The 21027-nt window shown below is 44.5% G+C and overlaps 1 protein-coding gene across 3 annotated transcripts; it reads left to right on the forward strand.

The window, feature by feature from the left end:
- Nucleotides 1–919: 919 nt before the first annotated feature.
- Nucleotides 920–20669, forward strand: LOC311107905 (F-box only protein 38-like). 3 transcript variants are annotated; one of them, XM_084150505.1, is made up of 21 exons: nt 920–1301; nt 3804–3996; nt 4362–4495; nt 4743–4909; nt 5098–5263; nt 5451–5726; nt 7421–7514; nt 7617–7747; nt 10028–10198; nt 10391–10533; nt 13244–13454; nt 13604–13759; nt 13972–14169; nt 14920–15549; nt 15709–15809; nt 15998–16100; nt 16246–16412; nt 16659–16804; nt 17159–17262; nt 17966–18079; nt 18544–20669. In XM_084150505.1, the coding sequence occupies exons 2-21, from the start codon at nt 3866–3868 to the stop codon at nt 18720–18722; spliced, it is 3522 nt and encodes a 1173-aa protein (XP_084006631.1). In that variant the 5' UTR covers nt 920–1301; nt 3804–3865; the 3' UTR covers nt 18723–20669. The 3 variants fall into 3 exon arrangements, with proteins under 3 accessions (XP_084006631.1, XP_084006632.1, XP_084006630.1); XM_084150506.1 differs by having other exon boundaries at nt 930–1301; nt 4746–4909; XM_084150504.1 differs by having other exon boundaries at nt 1226–1301; nt 4362–4507; nt 4746–4909.
- Nucleotides 20670–21027: the final 358 nt, after the last annotated feature.

Raw genomic sequence — 21027 nt, forward strand, 5'->3', positions numbered from 1 at the left:
GTACTTTTGGGTGCGAGGGAAAATGTATGGAGTTAAAAGTACATTATTTTCTTTAGGAATGTAGTGAAGTAATAGTAAAAGTTGTCAAAAAATATAAATAGTGAAGTAAAGTACAGATACCCCAAAAAGCAACTTTAGTACTTCAAAGTATTTTTACACCACTGGTCAAACCCGGTTACCTTATGTCTTTCGTCATTACATTCCATTACAATAGTTTAGCAGACGCTTTTATCCAGCGCGACTTAAAGGAGCATTCAGGGGTAAGTGCCTTGTTCAAGGGAACATTAACATATTGTTTACCTAGTAGCTTGGGGATTTGAACCAGCAACCATTTAGTTACAGCCCAATGCTCTTAACCGCTAGGCTACCTGCCCCATTAGTTGATTGTTGTATTTTTTTCTCTCTCAGAAAATAAAATGCTCACAAAACATTATCTTAGTGAATTAACATATTATGGTTACCAATTAAATCAACATGTCTATATAGCTACAATGAAAAGGCCAGGGAGATTGGCTGTTTCATACCATGTATAAAATCCTCAAGGTGTGTTGATAGTGTGTGTTTTTTCCGCCATCTAGTGGCATACTAGTGCCATAGATTGAACAGAAAAACATCCAACATTTCAAATGCACATGATGATATATTTACATTCCCTGATATGATTGCAGTGTAAGGAAAGCACGAGTTCTAATCAAAATTTTCATAGCGTGACATGCTGTGTTGTTTTTACACTATTACACAATTTTACTACAAACCAATGCAACCACCGCAATAAGTGCCTTTGTAACCCCTCCCAGTGACTCCTCTTCCCTGGAGATCTGCGTGAGGTAAGAACCATAACCGGAGCGCTTGAATGGCGGAAGCACGTCACTGATCTGAGGGCAGAAATCGAGGTGCGCGTGTATAGCGGAAGTACGTCTATGATCTGAGCGCAGATATCGAGGTGCGAGTTCATCTTTCATATGCTGTGTTTATCGGACCTCCTGGAGACAGACAGAGAGGCCCGGTCCAAGTCCTCAGACAAGGCTTGGTTCAGATAGAACCACTGTATAACTAAAACTGTGTTTCAGTGCTTGCCACTGCCACAAAAGGCTTTAAGTTACTTCCACGGGTGTCGGGTGGGGATGTTGTTAGCCAGCCAGCCAGCTAGCTAGCTGTCTGAGTCCATCTGTATTGAGCGAGTGAAAGCTTCAAAGAAGAGTCAACTTCCTTGCAAGCCAACTGACGAGAACCTGTATAGAACTTGGAAAGAATCAAATGTACCTCACCCCTTTCTTCGTGAATTCTCACTAGCCTGAAAGGTGAATGTTGCTTAGCAAAACATGCTACAAAGCTAGCTGGTAATAGCTAGTCATTGCTAACTGTTTGTGTTTTTGGGTGGCCCGTGCTTGTTAATTACTTTGCGTTATTGATGTCCATTGTCTCACTTTCTAGTGTGTTTCGTTCGTTTGCTAGAGATGTATTTAGTTTTCTAAAATGCTGTCATGTAATAGGAAGACTTGGTGGCTTTTTATGGCTTCCAGTTTATGCAGAAATACTGTAATGAACACAGTAGCTTGCTAGCTAGTTATGTTAGCATTAGCTACCTGGCTATTGTGTTAATTGGTGTGTTAAGCAGCCTATAGAGCCCCGCGGTGGAGGTGTCATAATACCCATAAAACCTAGTGGTCCAACAGGAAAATGGTTCCCACCGTTTTTCCGCTGTTCATTTTTCCCATAGGGGATTTTAGAAACACTTAAGATAAGGGCTGTGTTTCGTGTAGGCTTACCCTGGCGTGACGTTTTGATAGCCATGTAAATCTCTATAGGACAAGGTGACTTTTATCAAAATATTCTGCTCTATTTACTCTGATTCGAAAATGCAAACATCATGCACGTCATCTCTAGTGGACACCTTTGCTACCAGGTATTGTGTCAATTTAAAACTTACACAAGATCGTTCACAGAATTGTCCATTTAAAGAAATTTAGCCAGTTTATGACGTATAGCTAACATTGGATAGTTAATCCAGAGATTCTTAACACCTTTGCCTCGGCAGTCTCGTCCAGATCATCATGGAATTTGGTGTTCTTTATGATAGCCACATTAGCAGCTAATTAGCATTTCATTTTTGGGGGTAAATGCAGGTGAATATATTGATAAGTCACCTTGTCCTAGAGAGATTCACACGGTTATCAAAACGTCACACCAGGTACACGAAACACAGCCCTTATTTTAAGTGTTAAAAATCCCTTATGGGGAAAAATGAATGGTAGAAAAACAATTGGAACAGCTTCCCTGTTTGACCTCTAGGTTTTATGGGTATTGTGACTCATACTGTGGTACTCCATTGTTTGAACTCAATAGTTAAGCTACTGATTGTCTGAACCAGAATCTGGCTTTACATGAGATGTTGAATATGCCTATTCTCCTTTAAGCCCAGGAAGCAGCCATTCAACTTGACAGATCGAATAACTCCTTCCTGGGCAAGTTGAATAACTCCTTCCTGGGCTTAATAAAGGATAATTGCCATATTCAACATCTCCTGTAAGGCCAGATTCTGGTTCACTGATTGGCTAGTTGTATTGCTGTAGTGACTATCTGATTTATGAAATTACAATAACTCTTCAATAGATGGCATGTGGCTAAGTGAAAAGCTTCTTGCATGTACGCTATATGTAGCTAGCGTTCGACATAAGAAAATGTTAGTATGAGCCCATTCCTGACAGATAGCTTGTCAGTCATGGGTCCCTATAGCCAACCTGGTCTCAGAGCATTTTGTATTATTCGGTATGTAAATCCGAGACACTCCATTTAGTATGATATGTTACATTTCGTATGGTGTGTATTAATTTTGTGGATGTCCATCACCCATTTCGTATGATATGTTAGAAATTACAATTCACATTATGTGTTACGAATTAGCGAAACTTACAATATGTTATGAATTTGAAAAACTTCCATTGTTACGAATTTGAAAAATGCGTGATATGTTACGAATTCTAGCAAGGTGGCTAACGTTAGCTAGGCTAGGTGTTAGGGTTAAGTTTAGGAGTTAGGTTAAAGAGTTAAGGGAAGGGTTAGCTAAAAGGGTTAAGGTTAGGGGAAGGGTTAGCTAACATGCAAAGTAGCGAAAACGTGGTAAGTAATTGAAATGTAGCTAATTAGTTAAAATGCTAAAGTTGTCCGTGATGGGATTCAAACTCACAACCTTTGGGTTGCTAGATGTTGGTGTTATACGCCCACCAGTCCACCATGACCAACCACACTACTTTAGTTTTTGAGTTAAGTAACCATTTGTCTTATGTAACCATACCAAATGTAACATATACTAATTTGAGTGTTTCGGATTTATGTTACGTCTTGTCTATGAGACCAGGCTGCTATAGCCGACTAAACTTAACTCCACGATTTAAGATGGTGGTGACTAGTGTGGGTGGACTGTAGTTCCGATGTCACATACGTTTTTATCTTAAACTCCGATTTCAGCACCCAAAGAATAGGCCGCATTTATTAAAAAGTTTATGTGACGTCAGTGCTCCAGTCAGCCCACGCTAGTCGCCGATCAACTCCATTGTAAATCGTTGAGTCGGCTAGGGTCCCAATAGTCTGCTAACTTTCCTCTGTCAACTTTGTCATCTTTACTTATTACTATCTTTTTGTTCGAGAAATGCTTGGTGACTTTAGTATCTTTCACTGTTGGTCCACAGCGTATGGCGTCTTTATCCCAGAGTGAAAAAAAAACATTTACATTTTTTCCTCTTGCAGAAGTGTCATCAGTGACAGAGTTTGTTTGTCCTTGTGTGTGCATGCCTGAATAACAGGGCCCGCGTGAGAGGGGGTGAGTTTGTTGCCTTCTCTGGGTGAATATCTCACTGCCCTGGACATGATGGGCCCGAGGCGGAAGTCCACCAAGACACAGCTCGCCGGTGGGGGAGCTGCCGACCCTTACAGACTGGAGGAGCCCAAGGACTACATCAATGAACTCTCCCATGAGGTCCTCTGCCACATATTCCGGTCAGTGAGCGTCAAAGAGCAGAATTCAATGGGGGTGTCCCCCAAAAGGCACCATATTCCCTATATAGTGTACTCACTTTGACCAGGGCCCCTCTGGTCAGAGGTGGAGCGCTAAATAGGGAATAAAGTGCAATTTGGGACATAATAAGGGTTCTTTGTTGCTGTTCACCCTCTGACATGACAATGGGAAGTCGTCATTGGTCCTTGCTTGGACTGTAAATCTCCACAATGTGCTTTTACGAAATCTGATTATTTTACAACTAAACATTTGTATTTTTTTTTGTGCCTCAAAGGTGATGCACCGCCACAATGACCAGGATAGGGTAGCTGTGAATATTTCCCTCCTTTATCCCCCCTGCATGCAGGTATCTGCCCATGCAGGACATCATGTGTATGGAGTGCCTGTCTCGGAAGCTTCGGGAGGCGGTGACACTGTACCTGCGGGTGGTGAAGGTGGTGGACCTGTGTGCTAGCCGTTGGTGGGAGTACATGCCCTCAGGTAGGCAGAGAGGTACATGGCGTGTTTGGAAAGTAGCGGGAGGATATTGATGATGCAATAGTTGATCATTGATTTTGAAGCACTGTCAAACATAAATGAACTTTAAAGTCTAAAGCAGCTAAGATTGTAGGTAATATGTACGTACTCTGCGATAATGAATGGGATTGAATGATTGTGGGTTTACAAAGAAGTGTCAATGCACTCTTTAGTTAACCCTCTGTAACTGTTATGGCCTGGTGCCATGGAGCAGGATTCACAGACTGCAGTTTCCTCATGCTGCTGAAGAAGATGCCAGACCTGGAGCAGCTGTATGGGCTGCACCCCCGCTACCTGGAGCGCCGCAGAGTCCGGGGCTATGAGGCCTTCAGCATCCCAGGAGTACTGGAGGCTCTTCAGGCCTGCCCCAACCTGCTGGTGAGTCTGGGTCTAACAGACCGGGGCCAGGAACAATTTTGACTGATTGTGAAAGTAGGCTTAACACTTATGGTGAGGTGATCTTGAAAGCCTTTTAGGTTGACATAAATAACTTTATATTTAGGTATGCCGCCTAAATATGTTGTTTTGCTAGGTTTGTGTACACTAAGATGTATGTCTATCTGCAGGGAGTGGAGACGTCTCATCTGGAGCTGGTGGAGGCGATCTGGAACTACATGCCTCAGGTCCACATCCTGGGGAAGTTCCGCAACCGCAACGGGGCGTTCCCCATTCCCCCCGAAAACAAGCTCACCATCCCCATCGCAGCCAAAATACAAACCTTGCATCTTGTCGGTGAGTGTATCAAGGACTAGGCATATATCTCCCAATCTGTTTAGGTCATGGCACCCTAGACTAGTAGCAGATCTGTGTGGGCTTTCGCCAACTCCTCTGTTGTGCTCAACGGCATAATTAATAATTACCAGACTAACGACACTCACCACAGTGTACTAACTCAATGTACTCCTCTCTTACATCCCAGGGGTGAATGTGCCAGAGATCCCGTGCGTCTCCATGCTGAGACACCTGTACCTGAAGTGGGTTCGCCTCACCAAGCCCCAGCCCTTCAAAGACTTCCTGTGTGTCAGCCTGCGGACCTTTGTGATGAGGAACTGCGCGGGGCCCACCAACTCTCTGAAGTACGTGCCCCTGGTGACGGGCCTGGCCTCGGCCCGCAACCTGGAGCAGCTGGAGCTGGTTAGAGTGCCCTTCCTGGGGGGGCTCATCCAGCATGTGGTGGAGGACAGCTGGAGGTCAGGTAAGGAAGGATGGACCTATCTCAATGATATTTAACTCAGTACATCTGGAGGTGTGTGTGTGTCATGCTCAATAACGGGCCAGTTTCCCTGACCCAGATTAAGACTCGTCAGGACTAAAAAGCATGGTCAATAGGGAACCTCCATTGCAGGTGCTTTTTAGTCCAGCACTAGGCTAAATCTTTGTCTGGGAAATCAGTCCTATAAGTATCAATGTGACGGAGATGACTACAGTTTTTCCGTTATATTGTGCCGCTGCTTAATTGTTGCAACTGCGGAAAAAAAATAAAAAAAATAATCAACGTGCACTTTCAAGATGTTAGTTATCCAACCACATGTGCGGCTCTGCGTGTGCGAGTCGGGCCGTTGCCATAGGAGAGAGCAAGGTAGGTAGCCTATACAATTTGATAGACAACAACACTAACTAGAACTGGGACAATAAACCGCGCCATTTGCTGTGATTACATCATCAAGTAGCCTATATAGGCCTACCAATGGAACGTTTTTGTAGGACATTACATTTTACTGTTAGATCAATTCCATTGCTATCTAGCAACAATATCATATTTAGAGTTAGCAATCTAGCTAATGTGTTTTGAGTTCCCACTTCCTCAGGTGGTAAAGGAATGTATCATTTTTTATGACCAATTGTAATGACAAAAATGTCAAAGTAAAATGGAGTGACGTCAGTTGGACGTCCCAAGGACCTATCAGACATGAGCAAGTAACGTTACCAGGCTACTGTCAATAAAACAGCATTATCTTGCTAATCATGCCTCAAGCAACCGTCATCATCGGCTAACGTACAATAACATACAGTAGCTAACTAGCTAGTTCACCCCTCAGAGGTAATAATGTGTTTTGAGTTCCCAGGCATAGCCTAGGCCAATATGCAAAAAAACAACAACAAAAAAAACATGCAGGCGAATTAATCTCTAGAGCCAAAAATATATCGGATTATTCTGGATCCTATATTGACATGTTGCACATCAAAATGCATTCCCTGAACATGCTAGATGAAATGGCTAACTTCTTTCATGTGTTACTTGGCGCTGGGAAAAGTCTGTCTAGAACCCTCCCGCTTAGCTACCTTGCTTTGAAGTATAGCCATTTGATACCAGATTCACTGAATTATAGTATTATACTTTTTGGTTGTAAGCTAATTTTCTAATATAATAATAGCACTAAGAGAGCTACTGGGAGTGTAGACTTTTGTACCAGCCTACTCTAACATACCAGATTCTACAAATCAACTGCTCAACAGGACCTTTTTGAATTTACTCAGGTGTGTTTGAGCAGTGCTGGATCAAAAGCCTGCACACCCAGTGGCCTAGCTCTCCAGATGGAGAGTTGACCACATTTATACAGTGCTGTATATTTGACTTTAAGGCATTCACAGTGGTATCGTTGTGGTATTGACTATCATACTACGCTGGTATTGGTATCGAAGCCAAAATTCTGAACACTTAAGAGTTTGATCTACCTAATGATTAGCCCATTGGGGTATCCTAAATAAATGCAGATAGGCAACCCCATGCTTCAGCCGTCTATAGCCTAGCTACAATGCTACTACATCCGTTTGTCCTGTGTAAAGAAAGATACAGAACAGGCCTCAGGAACAGTGTTCCGAAGTGTTCTGTTTTGGTGTTTCAATCGTCCTAAACCTGGCCATTTATACTTCCCCTTTGTGCCCCAGGCGGATTTCGCAATTTGCACACTATTGTATTTGGTGCCTGTAAGAATGCACTTGAAGTTGACCTGGGCTACCTCATCATCACTGCTGCACGCAGGTAAGCCAATAACTCACTGATTGAGTTAAGTCAATGGATTAACGTGATGAATGGTGAGATTTACTTAGTGCTTTGTTTTTTTAAATTTATTTTTTTATCTAGATTACATGAAGTTCGGATCCAGCCTTCCCTAACCAAAGATGGGGTGTTCTCTGCACTGAAGATGGCTGAACTGGAGTTCCCCCAGTTTGAGACTTTGCACCTTGGATACGTTGATGAGTTCCTATTGCAGTGTGAGTCAGTCAAGGCCTAAGTTGTTACAGTGGGGAAAAAAAGTATTTAGTCAGCCACCAATTGTGCAAGTTCTCCCACTTAAAAAGATGAGAGAGGCCTGTAATTTTCATCATAGGTACACGTCAACTATGACAGACAAAATGAGGAAAAAAATTCCAGAAAATCACATTGTAGGATTTTTTATGAATTTATTTGCAAATTATGGTGGAAAATAAGTATTTGGTCAATAACAAATGTTTCTTAATACTTTGTTATATACCCTTTGTTGGCAATGACACAGGTCAAACATTTTCTGTAAGTCTTCACACACTGTTGCTGGTATTTTGGCCCATTCCTCCATGCAGATCTCTTCTAGAGCAGTGATGTTTTGGGGCTGTCGCTGGGCAACACAGACTTTCAACTCCCTCCAAAGATTTTCTATGGGGTTAAGATCTGGAGACTGGCTAGGCCACTCCAGGAACCTTGAAATGCTTCTAACGAAGCCACTCCTTCGTTGCCCGGGCGGTGTGTTTGGGATCATTGTCATGCTGAAAGACCCAGCCACGTTTCATCTTCAATGCCCTTGCTGATGGAAGGTTTTCACTCAAAATCTCATGATACATGGCCCCATTCATTCTTTCCTTTACACGGATCAGTCGTCCTGGTCCCTTTGCAGAAAAACAGCCCCAAAGCATGATGTTTCCACCCCCATGCTTCACAGTAGGTATGGTGTTCTTTGTATGCAACTCAGCATTCTTTGTCCTCCAAACACGACGAGTTGAGTTTTTACCAAAAAGTTATATTTTGGTTTCATCTGACCATATGACATTCTCCCAATCCTCTTCTGGATCATCCAAATGCACTCTAGCAAACTTCAGACGGGCCTGGACATGTACTGGCTTAAGCAGGGGGACACGTCTGGCACTGCAGGATTTGAGTCCCTGGCGGCGTAGTGTGTTACTGATGGTAGGCTTTGTTACTTTGGTCCCAGCTCTCTGCAGGTCATTCACTAGGTCCCCCTGTGTGGTTCTGGGATTTTTGCTCACCATACTTGTGATCATTTTGACCCCACAGGGTGAGATCTTGCGTGGAGCCCCAGATCGAGGGAGATTATCAGTGGTCTTGTATATCTTCCATTTCCTAATAATTGCTCCCACAGTTGATTTCTTCAAACCAAGCTGCTTACCTATTGCAGATTCAGTCTTCCCAGCCTGGTGCAGGTCTACAATTTTGTTTCTGGTGTCCTTTGACAGCTCTTTGGTCTTGGCCATAGTGGAGTTTGGAGTGTGACTGTTTGAGGTTGTGGACAGGTGTCTTTTATACTGATAACAAGTTAAAACAGGTGCCATTAATACAGGTAACGAGTGGAGGACAGAGGAGCCTCTTAAAGAAGAAGTTACAGGTCTGTGAGAGCCAGAAATCTTGCTTGTTTGTAGGTGACCAAATACTTATTTTCCACCATAATTTGCAATTAAATTCATAAAAAATCCTACAATGTGATTTTCAGGATTTTATTTTCTCAATGTGTCTGTCATAGTTGACGTGTACCTATGATGAAAATTACAGGCCTCTCTCATCTTTTTAAGTGGGAGAACTTGCACAATTGGTGGCTGACTAAATACTTTTTTTCCACACTGTATATAAAAAGTATAATATTTTATAGTGATATACACTTAGTGGCCAGTTTAGTAGGTACACAACCCGGTTCACGAAAATGGTTCGCTCCAACAGACAGTGAGTCATGTGGCCATGGCTTGCTATATAAAGCAGGCAGACAGGCATCGCCTGCCATCGAGGCATTCAGTTACTGTTCGATTGAACGTTAGAATGTGCAAAACGCTCTGCAGAGAGGTCACTAGCTGGTATGGCAACAAAGTCATTTTAAACCTAACCAAAACCTTAACCACACTGCTAACCCTAATGCCTAACCTTAAATTAAGACAAAAAGCTACCTTTTCTTTCTCTCATGAACTTTTACGTTATCGCCAAATTTTGACTTTGAGCTTGCACATCTAGCGGAAACCGCTCAGTTCTGCCTACAGGGCAAGACTCATGACAATAAACTTGCCTACAAAACACATTGTCTATGGGCAATGGGTACGAATCCCACCCCTTACACTTTCCTGCTTTTCTCCCCTCTACTACTGTACCCCATAATCTACTTTCTGAAACGGTGTAAATAAAATTATGTAGCTAAATAGGACAATGCTCCATAAAAAAAAAAATTCTAGCCTTTAACTGTAGGTTATGGTTATGCTATTACATAAGATGTATTGATTGTAATGTCCTTTCTTTGTTAGGTAAAATGAGTCACTCTGAGCTGGTGAAGTATGGCCTGGCTGACGTCATTGAAAACCCAGGTATCATCACAGACATCGGGATGAAGGCTGTCAACGAGGTGTTCTCCTCCATCAAGTATCTGGTCATATACAACTGCCCCCACCTCCACAACCCACACAAGTGGATTACAGGTAATGGACCAAATCATTTGTTTGCGCTTTTTAGGATCCTTTTTTGACCTTTTTTGGGACCTTGCCTAAAGCAGTATGCTTTCTAAGCTTTGATGAAACAGATCATTTTATGGTTTTTACTTAAATTACTAGTGCAGGCTCATGAACATTGAAAGCTTAGTGGACACTGAGAACTGTCTGTGTTGTCATCAGACCACTCACGGTGGAGTCGCCTGGTGGACCTTACGCTGGTGCGTTGCCATGCCATCAAGCTGGAGTCGTTCAGCCAGTTCATTGAGCTGCTTCCCAGCCTGGAGTTCATCTCCCTGGACCAGATGTTCAGAGAGCCACCCAAGGTAAGTCAACTGCACTGGGCAACACCATACAGCATATACCAGGGATGGGCAACTTTAATGGGGGTGGGGGCCACCCAAAATCTGAACTCATGTTGCTCATGGGTCTACGTACCCATATCCCCCCCCCCCCCCCCCCCCCCCCCCACATTACGAGTAAAACATTTTTGTGGCCCCCCTCATGCTAGCGGAGAGAAAATGTTTACGTTTTACAGCTAATGTACTGCAATTCTACACATTTTGCCATAGGTTGTAGATAAATGTTTGCCGTTTTTAATATGATATCTATGTGAGACTGACTAACAGAATCAGTGGGGGCACCCGGCAAGTAATTCGACCATGATAACAAGTTTAGATAGCTGGCCGCTAAACTAATTTAACAATCTAAAAACATTTTTGCTGACATGGGCTAATAACTGTCTATACAGTGCATTCGGAAAGGATTCAGACCCCTTGACCTTTTCCACATTTTGTTATGTTACAGCCTTATTCTATAATGGATTAAATTAAATATTTTCCTCATCAATCTACACACAATACCCCATAATGACAAAGCAAAAACAGGTTTTTAGAAATGTTGGCTAATTTATACAAAAATAAATAACAGATACCTTATTTACATAAGTATTCAGACCCTTTGCTATGAGAATCGAAATTGAGCTCAGGTGCATCCTGTTTCCATTGATCATCCTTGAGATGTTTCTACAACTTGATTGGACTCCACCTCTGGTAAATTCAATTGATTGGACATGATTTGGAAAGGCACACACCTGTCTATATAAGGTCCCACAGTTGACAGGTCATGTCAAAGCAAAAACCAAGCCATGAGGTCGAAGGAATTGTCCGTAGAGCTCTGAGAGAGGATTGTGTCGAGGCACAGATCTGGGGAAGGGTACCAAAAATATCTGCAGCATTGAAGGTACCCAAGAACACAGTGGCCTCCATCATTCTTAAATGGAAGACGTTTGGAACCACCAAGACTCTTTCTAGAGCTGGCCGCCCGGCCAAACTGAGCAATCGGGGGACAAGGGCCTTGGTCATGGAGGTGACCAAGAACCCGATGGTCACTCTGACAGAGCTCCAGAGTTCCTCTGTGGAGATGGTAGAACCTTCCAGAAGGACAACCATCTCTGCAGCACTTCACCAATCAGGCCTTTATGGTAGTGCCAGACGGAAGCTACTCCTCGGTAAAAGGCACATGACAGCCCGCTTGGACTTTGCCAAAAAGCACCTAAAGGACTCTCAGACCATGAGAAACAAGATTCTCTGGTCTGATGAAACCAATATTCTTTGGCCTGAATGCCAAGCTTCACGTCTGGAGGAAACCTGGCACCATCCCTACGGTGAAGCATGGTGGCGGCAGCATCATGCTGTGGGGATGTTTTTCAGCGGCAGGGACTGGGAGACTAGTCAGGATCAAGGGAAAGTACAGAGCAAAGTACAGAGAGATCCTTGATGAAAACCTGTTCCAGAGCGCTCAGGACCTCAGACTGAGGTGAAGGTTCACCTTCCAACAGGACAGCAACCCTAAGCACACAGCCATTTGCACAAATTTTAAAAACCTGTTTTTGCATTGTCATTGAGGTATTGTGTGTTGATTGATGAGGGGGAAAAAAAACATTTAATCCATGTTAGAATAAGGCTGTAATGTAACAAAATGTGGAAAAAGTAAAGGGCTCTGAATACTTTCCGAATGCACTGTAAGTGACTGACATAACAAAACTTCTGATGCAAAACCAAATTTCGAAATCGCACCTTGTGTATTCTACTAGTGATTTTTATTTTGGAAATCTGTTCCAAAGTATTCCCACGCATAATAAAGCGATATACACTGAGTGCACAAAACATTAGGAACACCTGCTCTTTCCATGACAGACTATCCAGGTGAAAGCTATGATCCCTTATTGATGTGACTTGTAAATCCACTTCAATCGTTGTAGATGAAGGGGAGGAGATGGGTTAAAGAAGCCTTGAGACAATTGAGACATGGATTGTGTGTGTGTGTGTGCCATTCAGAGGGTGAATGGGCAAGACAAAATATTTAAGTGCCTTTGAACAGGGTATGGTAGTAGGTGCCAAGCACACCGGTTTGAGTATGTCAAAAACTGCATCTCTGCTGGGTTTTTCACGCTCAACGGTTTCTCGTGTGTATCAAGAATGGTCCACCACCCAAAGGACATCTAGCCAACTTGACACAACTGTGGGATGCATTGGAGTCAACATGGGCCAGCATCCCTGTGAAACGCTTTCGACACCTTGTAGAGTCCATACCCTGACGAATTGAGGCTGTTCTGAGGGCAAAACGGGGTGCAACTCAATATTAGGAAGGTGTTCCTAATGTTTTGTACACTCAGTTTATGTGATCGTATATACAAATGTAAACAAGGTTTGAAATTATTATGTTTTAGGGGATATCTGTTTGGGCTTCTTGTGGTCAATTTGCAGTCTACAAATTATTTGTAATTATGTTCCCCCTGACCATCCACTCAAGAAAAAAATCGGCCTGTGGCTGAATCTAGTTGATGGTCCCTGTTAGAGGTCATGATGGTCTTTGATCTTTTTTTGTATTTGTATTTATTAAGGATCCCCATTACTACTCTTCCTAGGGTCCAGCAACATTAAGGCAGTTACATAAAATTGTAAACATTACATGACATAACATTTCATAACACTTTACCCAATACATTTAGTGTGTTCCCTCTTTCTCCCTCAGGGCTGCGCCCGAGTGGGTCTGAGTGCTGGCACTGGGATAGGAGTCTCCTCTGCCCTGGTCAGCAACCAGAACTCCAACAATGACAACGACAATAACAACAACAACAACAACCACCAGAACAACAACAACGATGCACCCAACATCCCACCGCACAACAATGACAACGAGGAGGGTGCTGCTGTCGTGCCTCAACCACAACACAGGGCCGAGGGTACGCTGCTGCTCGCATTGTTACGTTACTACATGACATCGTTTTAACATTCCTACAACACTGCTACTATTGCTGACATGGGGATCTTAGCTGCGTAATGTACCGCTAGTGTACAATCTCGTGACCTTACCACTGTTTCTCTCCTCCAGATCTTCCTGAGGTGAACGGGATGTTGCAGGATGAGAACATCGAGGCTGAGGCAGTGGTCCAGGCCTGGCCTGCAGACGAGATGGAACCCTCTGGTCCTGGACCCAGTCAGCCTGCTGCCAACCCTCGGCCAGACAACGCAGACGAGGAGCAAGCAGGTCTGGACAGAACTAACTCCACTACAGTGGCACATATTTCAGCGAATTTGCATGAAAACAGACTTTTTTCATTTTTATGTCTCTTTCTTTCCATCTTCTCACTATTTTCTCTCTTTCTCCTCTGTCTGTTTTCCTCTATCTCGCTCCCCCGCTATTTATTTCTCTTTTTCTCCACTGCATCCTCTCTCTCTCTCCGTCTTACCCCCCTGTAGGTCCCAGTGGTGTTCAGTGTGTGGTGAAGAAGCCTCCAGTGGTGATTTTTGACTCGGACAGTGAGGATGAGGAGGGCCCTGCCAGACCCCAGGCTCCAGGCCGGCCCCAGCAGCAGCAACAACACACCACCTATCCTCCTGAACCACCACAGCCCACGGGCAAGACTGCCACTGCTGAGGAGGCAGCCACACACACTAGTGAGTCTCTCAAATGTAGGGATGGGCACGGTTATTCGAGATATGCGAACTGACGGTAGTGTTTTTTAACTTATGTTTTCGGCCAATATTAACAATGTGAAAGCTTTGTCTAAATTAAATTATCGGTGTGACATTGTTACATACAAGGACATACCATTACATTTTAAATTCTTAATTGAATAACACAAACTTTTAAATGTAGTTATGACAGTGCGTTGAGCTACTGCTGTGCATTTAGCCCTCCAATCAGCCCTGACAACGGTATTCTATTTTCCCCTCTTCAATTTGCGATGACAGGCGCACCTAAGGGAGGTTCCACAAGACCTGGCACAGATCAATGCAAAACACTCACTAGAAAACATGATTGAAACCGAATCTGTTCTATCATGGCGAGCATCAGACTTCTCTTTCACTGTTGCTGTTAGCTACAAATACAGGAGAATAGCATCCTGTCCACTGTTGTGCCCTCTACAATTGCGTCATTCTGATCCGTCGAGCAATAATACTTTTTTTGGACTATCCGGATATCCGAAAATAGTGAAATCTTTTCAAATGCTCATCCCTACTCCTCACATCAAAAATATCTTTCAATTATGATTGATTGTAAGAGACCGTAAGAGCCTGAATGTTGACGATGAAAAGTTATTTTCTATCTATTTTCTCGAAATGGCTTCCAAGGCTTATATTTGCATTTTATTATCACACCTAGTCTGTGTGTTGTCAGTTCTGTGCTGTGTTTGTGTGTTGCAGATAAAGGGAAGACGCCCCTGCGTCGACGAGGGCCACCCCTACAGGAGCCCAGCTGTGAGAAGGGTTGCCAGGTCACCAGTGAGCAGATCAAAGCTGACATGAAGGCTGCCACTGAGGTCCCTGACGAAGACAAGAGCTCCAAGGAGCCTGCTGCAGGGACAGGGGCTGCTGGGGGCGCAGGCTGCACCACGGGGGGCTGTGTCTGCTCCATCCACTGGAGAGAAGACTCCGCTAACCAGGAGGAACAGGCCAGAGCCCGGGCAGGGGACGAGGGGACAGTCAGGACTCGCTGCACCTGCAATAGGGCTCGCCCCGGCCCAGAGGGAAGGACTCGAGGTGGGCCCAACCACCCAGCCTCTGGAGGGGCAGGAGGAGGGGACAGGACCCCAGAGAGGAGGCAGGATCTGGGGGAGGGCGCAGGCGCAGAGGGGCTGGAGGCCAGGGACCCTGCTGAGGAGAGCCCAGCGAGGGTAGTGCCTGATGGGCACCGTGGTGAGAAGACATCGGGTCAGAGCTCCAGGGAGGCCAGCGTAGAGCTCCAGCCCAGAGGGTTAAGAGACGGCTTCCCCAGGCGACCTGTCACCCGCGCCCGCAGCAGACTGTCATCTGTACCCCTGGTGTCTGAGTCAGGTAAGACTGGGGATAAGCGATCCCTCTCTGTCAGAGCATGAAACACATTGTAATGCTGATCATTTGAAATGTAGGCCATCTTATAATGGCATTGATAGTGTAGGAAAGCCTGTGAAAAATGTGAGTTTCTCATAGAGATCCTGTTGTTTTGTCATGCAGAGCTGTCCAATTCCAAGCCTCGGGTCACGGTGAAGAGGAAACGCACAGCAGACAAGTCCACCAGCACCAGCGACCCGGTCACAGAGGACGACCATGTACAGGTAGGACCACTACACACACTGGGAAGAGACCCAATGTTCCTGAGCAAAGCAGCACAGAAAAAGATTGTGCACCAGGAAATAGGCCAGAGTGCCATTTTGGAACGAAGCTATACATGGTCAAATTAAGGACTAACTCTCTATTGAATGGAGCATCCTTCCTTTGTTTATCCTTCCCTATTGCCATCCAGGTGCTGACGCTGAAGTCCAAAAACCTGGTGGGAATCACCCTTACAAACTGTGGCATTACTGACCTAGTGCTGAAGGACTGCCCCAAGATGATGTTTGTTCATGGTAGGTTTCCCTTTTATAGTCTCCCTCCATATATGATCAAGACTTGATAATGTGGGCCATTCTGTCATACGAAGGCTAAGTCCCAAATGGCCCTATTTGGCCCTTTAAATGTCCCTCTGCCGTCCCTCTCTGTGTGTCCCTGCAGCCACGCGCTGCAGAGTGCTGAAGCACCTGAAGGTGGAGAGTGCCCCCATAGTGAACCGCTTTGACTACGCCCAGTGTAAGAAGCTGGACATGGAGCAGGTCCTGGATCAGATCCTCCGCATGCCCCCGGAGAGAAACCGCATCATCTACATGCGCCCCATGCAGCAGGTCAGTCAGAACCACAGACGTCCTGTCTGGAACCTGTTACAGTTCCCAAATCCCAAATGAAATTTACACTGGATTAAAAACATTGAGCCTAGTTCAGATATGTCTTACTACAGTTATTCTGCGCAATAGAAATGACTTGCACAGGAAATGTGAGCATGATTTCTCATTAAATCCTAGCAGACGTACCCCGTTTGCATGATATGGTTTGTAAACCTTGCCCTACTCTGACATTTTCCCTTGTCGTAGATTGACTCTCTGGCCCTGGAGAGGAAGCTGTTCCGTGGGCCGTACCCCTACCACATCGCCATCATCCACGAGTTCAGCAACCCTCCTAATGTCAGGAACAAGGTCAGAGTACGCAGCTGGATGGACACCATCGCCAACATCAGCCAGTGAGTCACACATACTGCTATATAATCCCTTTTAATAGCTCTCTTTTCTGAGCTTTTCCGAGTTATTTTTTTATGGATCTGGATAGATGTTTCAATTTCCAACTGTTTTCCTATGTAATCCAGTAGAATATTTAGTGGGTTGCTGTCAGTCTGTTTCCTCCAATAGATGGCAGTCCTTTATCATGGCCCTGGTGTTCTCACTACAGCCAGCAGGTGGCGCTGTTGATGCTCTACTGACCTCACTCAGCCATACTGGACTGGACTGTTGGGATGGTGATCAAGGACCAATGCCATTTTCCTTCCTTCCTCCATCTAAAAACCCAACATAAATAACCTATTTCATTTAATCAACAGGGAGCTCATCAAGTATGAGTTCTTCCCTGAAGCTACGCGGACGGAAGAGGATGTCAAGCAGTATCCCAGCTACCCCTGGGGCCGAGACATCTACACCTTGGAGGGTGAGAGGAAGTCCCATCTAAAACCCTCTGAGACTGGGTCTCGGTCTCTTCACAGCATAGCTACATCCTTCTCTAGAGTCACTCTATTCTACATCAGTTCTATTAATAAACCATGTGAATAGTGCTGGTCTACTGGGATCTCTCCAGTCCAATAAAGGCCAGCTGTGGGATTCTATTTCCTGTGAACATCTTTTGATTATTTTGATCATCTCACTGGCTCCTTCTCTGGAGAGCTCTCATTGGCTATTCCTGATCAACGTTTTCAAATCTTGTCATTGCATATCTCACACTACAAGAGCGTTGCATATTTTATGCAGATAAAATGAAACATTTGAAAATATCGGGACGTCTGGGACTGCTCAAAGAAGGGATCGGTAGCCCTCAAATTGCGTCTCCGACCCACTCACATTAAACGAGCGAAGGCCGCGCGGTCCGAGTAGGCAACAACACAGTGATTTTGTCTCCGATCTCAAAAACGTGTCTGGGACCGCTAAATCAGGCCAAAATCGGGTAGTGTACACCCAGCTTTAGTGTTTTTCCATGCTTCATTCGTTGTCCACCTCTGGTTTTCATGATTCAAGACCTACATTGTGTTCCTTCACTTGTCCCTTAGAATTTTGGGGTGGTAGCTACTGCTGCTATGCCCTGTTCTGATGTCTTGTCTGTCTCTCTCTCTCTGTCTCTGTCTCTGTGCTGTCTGTAGGAGTGGTAGATGAAGCGCCCTACTCCATGATCACAGACTTTCCCTGGCTCCGTACCCTACGGACAGCTGATCCCAACAGCTACGCACGCTATGACTTTGAAGATGATGAGAGCAGTGAGTGACCGTCACCCTGTCCAGTAGTCACCATCTTTACCTAACTGCCGTACACAGGAGCTCAACCTGGCCACAGTGAATAGCAAAGCTGCTCCCCTATTTCTAGGATCATTGTCAGTTGTGTTATATGAGAACTGTGATCTGTATCGCTGTCTCTTGAGCCATTCACATGAATAGAATGGAATGCACTTTTGGGGACTTTTTAGGGCCTACTTCCTGTATATGTACCTGCTAGGTAGCACTGTTGAGTCTGTTCTTATCAATCATAAGGTACTAACCACAAAATTAGAATAAATAGAACGGGTGTCCCCATTCAATAATGCCGTAATGGGTGGACTGGCAGCCGTTTTGAGTATACCCATGAGTTTACCAGTCAAATTGCCATGGTGAGAGGTTTCTAGTTCGTTCTACTCATTCTATTGCTATGGTACCAACCATTCTCTCCTCCTGTGTCTCTCCTGCAGCCACCATCTACGCCCCGCGGAGGAAGGGCCAGCTCTCGGCAGACATCTGCATGGAGACCATCGGTGAGGAGATCTCGGAGCGGCGCCAGACGCGGCGCGGGGTCTTCCAGCGTGTGGTGGTGGTTTTCATCCACTACTGTGACGTACGGGGTGAACCTGTGGACGATGACTACATCTAGTGCCTCCAGTTCTTTCCTGGACTGGGGGAGAGACCTGAGAGGGAGGGGAGGGGGTCTGGAGTGGAGACCCAGCACCCCTGGTGCCTGCCTGCCAGGCTCCTACTGTGGTCTTTGCACCCACCCACCCAATGTTGAGAACCAGTGCTTGACAGATTTTTCTATGGAGCTCCAGGGAGGGGGCACTGGGGTGTCTGTCTCGAGTTGCCTTGTTTTGTATTTTCTGACTTTTCATGAAGGGAGAGCGAGAGGCTGCTCAGTGGGTTGGTTCTCTTCTCACAGCCATTGTTTAGGGTTTTTCTCAGTGGGGGAATGACAGCTCCTTGACTTTTTAGAGGAGTTAAAGCTCTGCTCTTGCCTGCCATTCGTACTCATAGATACGCTATGATGATCTTTCCATGCACTACCTCGCCGTATAGGTGATGTTTGAACTATGTGTGGGGACAGGCATATATGTTAAAGCACCCAGGGAAGTGTGTATGCCTATGTTATTGTATAAATCCGAGATCTGCATAGAGAGAAAACAATGTACCTGAGCTTGGAGAATTGAAAGGGCAGCGCTTAGTATTCTGTTTTCACCTAAATGTTATTTTTGAGGGTTTGAAATCCCTTTTTGTGTTTTGGCAAGATTTCCACTGGAATGGAGGAATATCAGTTTTCGGAAGTTTGGTGTTTTCACCTCCTACCTCTGGTGCTGACAAAGACACAAGCTTTAGAGAAGCACCCTCAAGCTAGATGCTAGAAGTGCCCTTAGATTTGTTTGTAAAAAAAAATACTAAAAAAAATTGTTTTCCCAATCGTTTTTTTTGCTAATTTATTTATGCTTTGTTTTAATTTGTATTTTCTATGTTTTAGTCCTTCACCTCTTCCTGAGGTCTGTTGTTTGGGGGTGGGGGGTGTTGATTTGGTGTGCATTATGACTGAGGTCTGTGTCTTGCTAAGTTCTGTTTACCTCACGACTTGGTAAAACGAGAGAGGACTGCGGCGGAATCGAAAGAAATGTGTTACCAGTTAATTTCCCCCACCAATTCTCCTGTAAGCGGCTCCTGAAGAAAAAAGGGAAAAAAGAAATGGCATTCATTGTTAAGCGTCTTTCATGCATACAATCATTTAAGAATTCTCCCCGCCTCTAATTGAACCCACATTTCTAGAGACTTCAAGAATGGCAGTGGCTGGTTGTTTTGAATAAGGGGCATGGCTAGTGAGGGTCGTAAAAGCATGTCTCGTTCATCTCTAGATGAGTGCAAGCATGCAGACAGTATCCAAGCAAGATGACCTTCCTTCCACACATGAGCACAACAGTGTGTCTTATGTGGAATAATAATAGTTCTCTTTAGGAAGCACAACCAAGTTTTGTTCATGTATGTGCATCGCACTGTAACACAGAAGGAAGTAGGATAAAGGACAGTACAGGAAAGTACCATATGATCTGGAGCTTCTTTTCTAGGTCTCTGGATTAGTGAAAGAGACTCTTCGTTGCTCCATAGTCTCTCCTACCTTATGGATGTTTGAGTTTCACACAGGCTCTTCGACAGGAAGTCAGATGGTGTATGCAAACAAACACGCATTTTGTCTTAACTACGCACGCAATGCTGAATCTGTTAACTGTGAAAGAACCCAGTGTTCCTGAACTGAAGTTAGTCGAGGAAATACAATTTTGAAGGGCACTTTAAGAGTCTGATAAATAGCCTTTAAAGTGTGATAACCCCCTTCTTGCTGCTCAACTTATTTTCTCTTGTCTGGGTGACCCTCCACCCTCCTCTTCCAAAGCCAAGCTACTAATGCTTGTGAAGTTAATCTAGAAACACGCTAAGCTCTGCAGAAAACCTGTGTACAAAAACCCATGTACAGATATGCTGTATTTAATGGATCTTCCAAGATTTGTTTTATATGTTTATATAAAAAAAAACTATTTCACATAATAAAAAAGGGAGAACTGAATCAAGTGGAGCACTACTGTGTGTGTCATGCTTTGTCATATGCAGGTGTGAACATTTTAATGCACAGAGAATGGAATGAATCCTCTTCTCTTTTATTGAGACTGACCAATTCACTGTAAATTGGGAGATCCAAAAAGGGACTATATTCTGAGTGTGCCTCCCAAATGGCATCCTGATCCCTATATAGTGCCCTGGTCAAAAGTAGTGCACTATATTGGGGATAAGGTGTTTTCATTGAGGCCTAAAACACCTGGTTTTGCAGAGACAAGCAGATGTCTTCCAAGTAGAGTTAGATTGCCAGCTTTACAATTAGAAAGTATAATGCTGCCCTGCATCTGGATAATCAATTTCCTTGCTGGAGTAAAATA

This window comes from Coregonus lavaretus (genome assembly GCF_964263955.1).
Source record: "Coregonus lavaretus genome assembly, chromosome: 32".
Lineage (NCBI taxonomy): Eukaryota > Metazoa > Chordata > Actinopteri > Salmoniformes > Salmonidae > Coregonus > Coregonus lavaretus.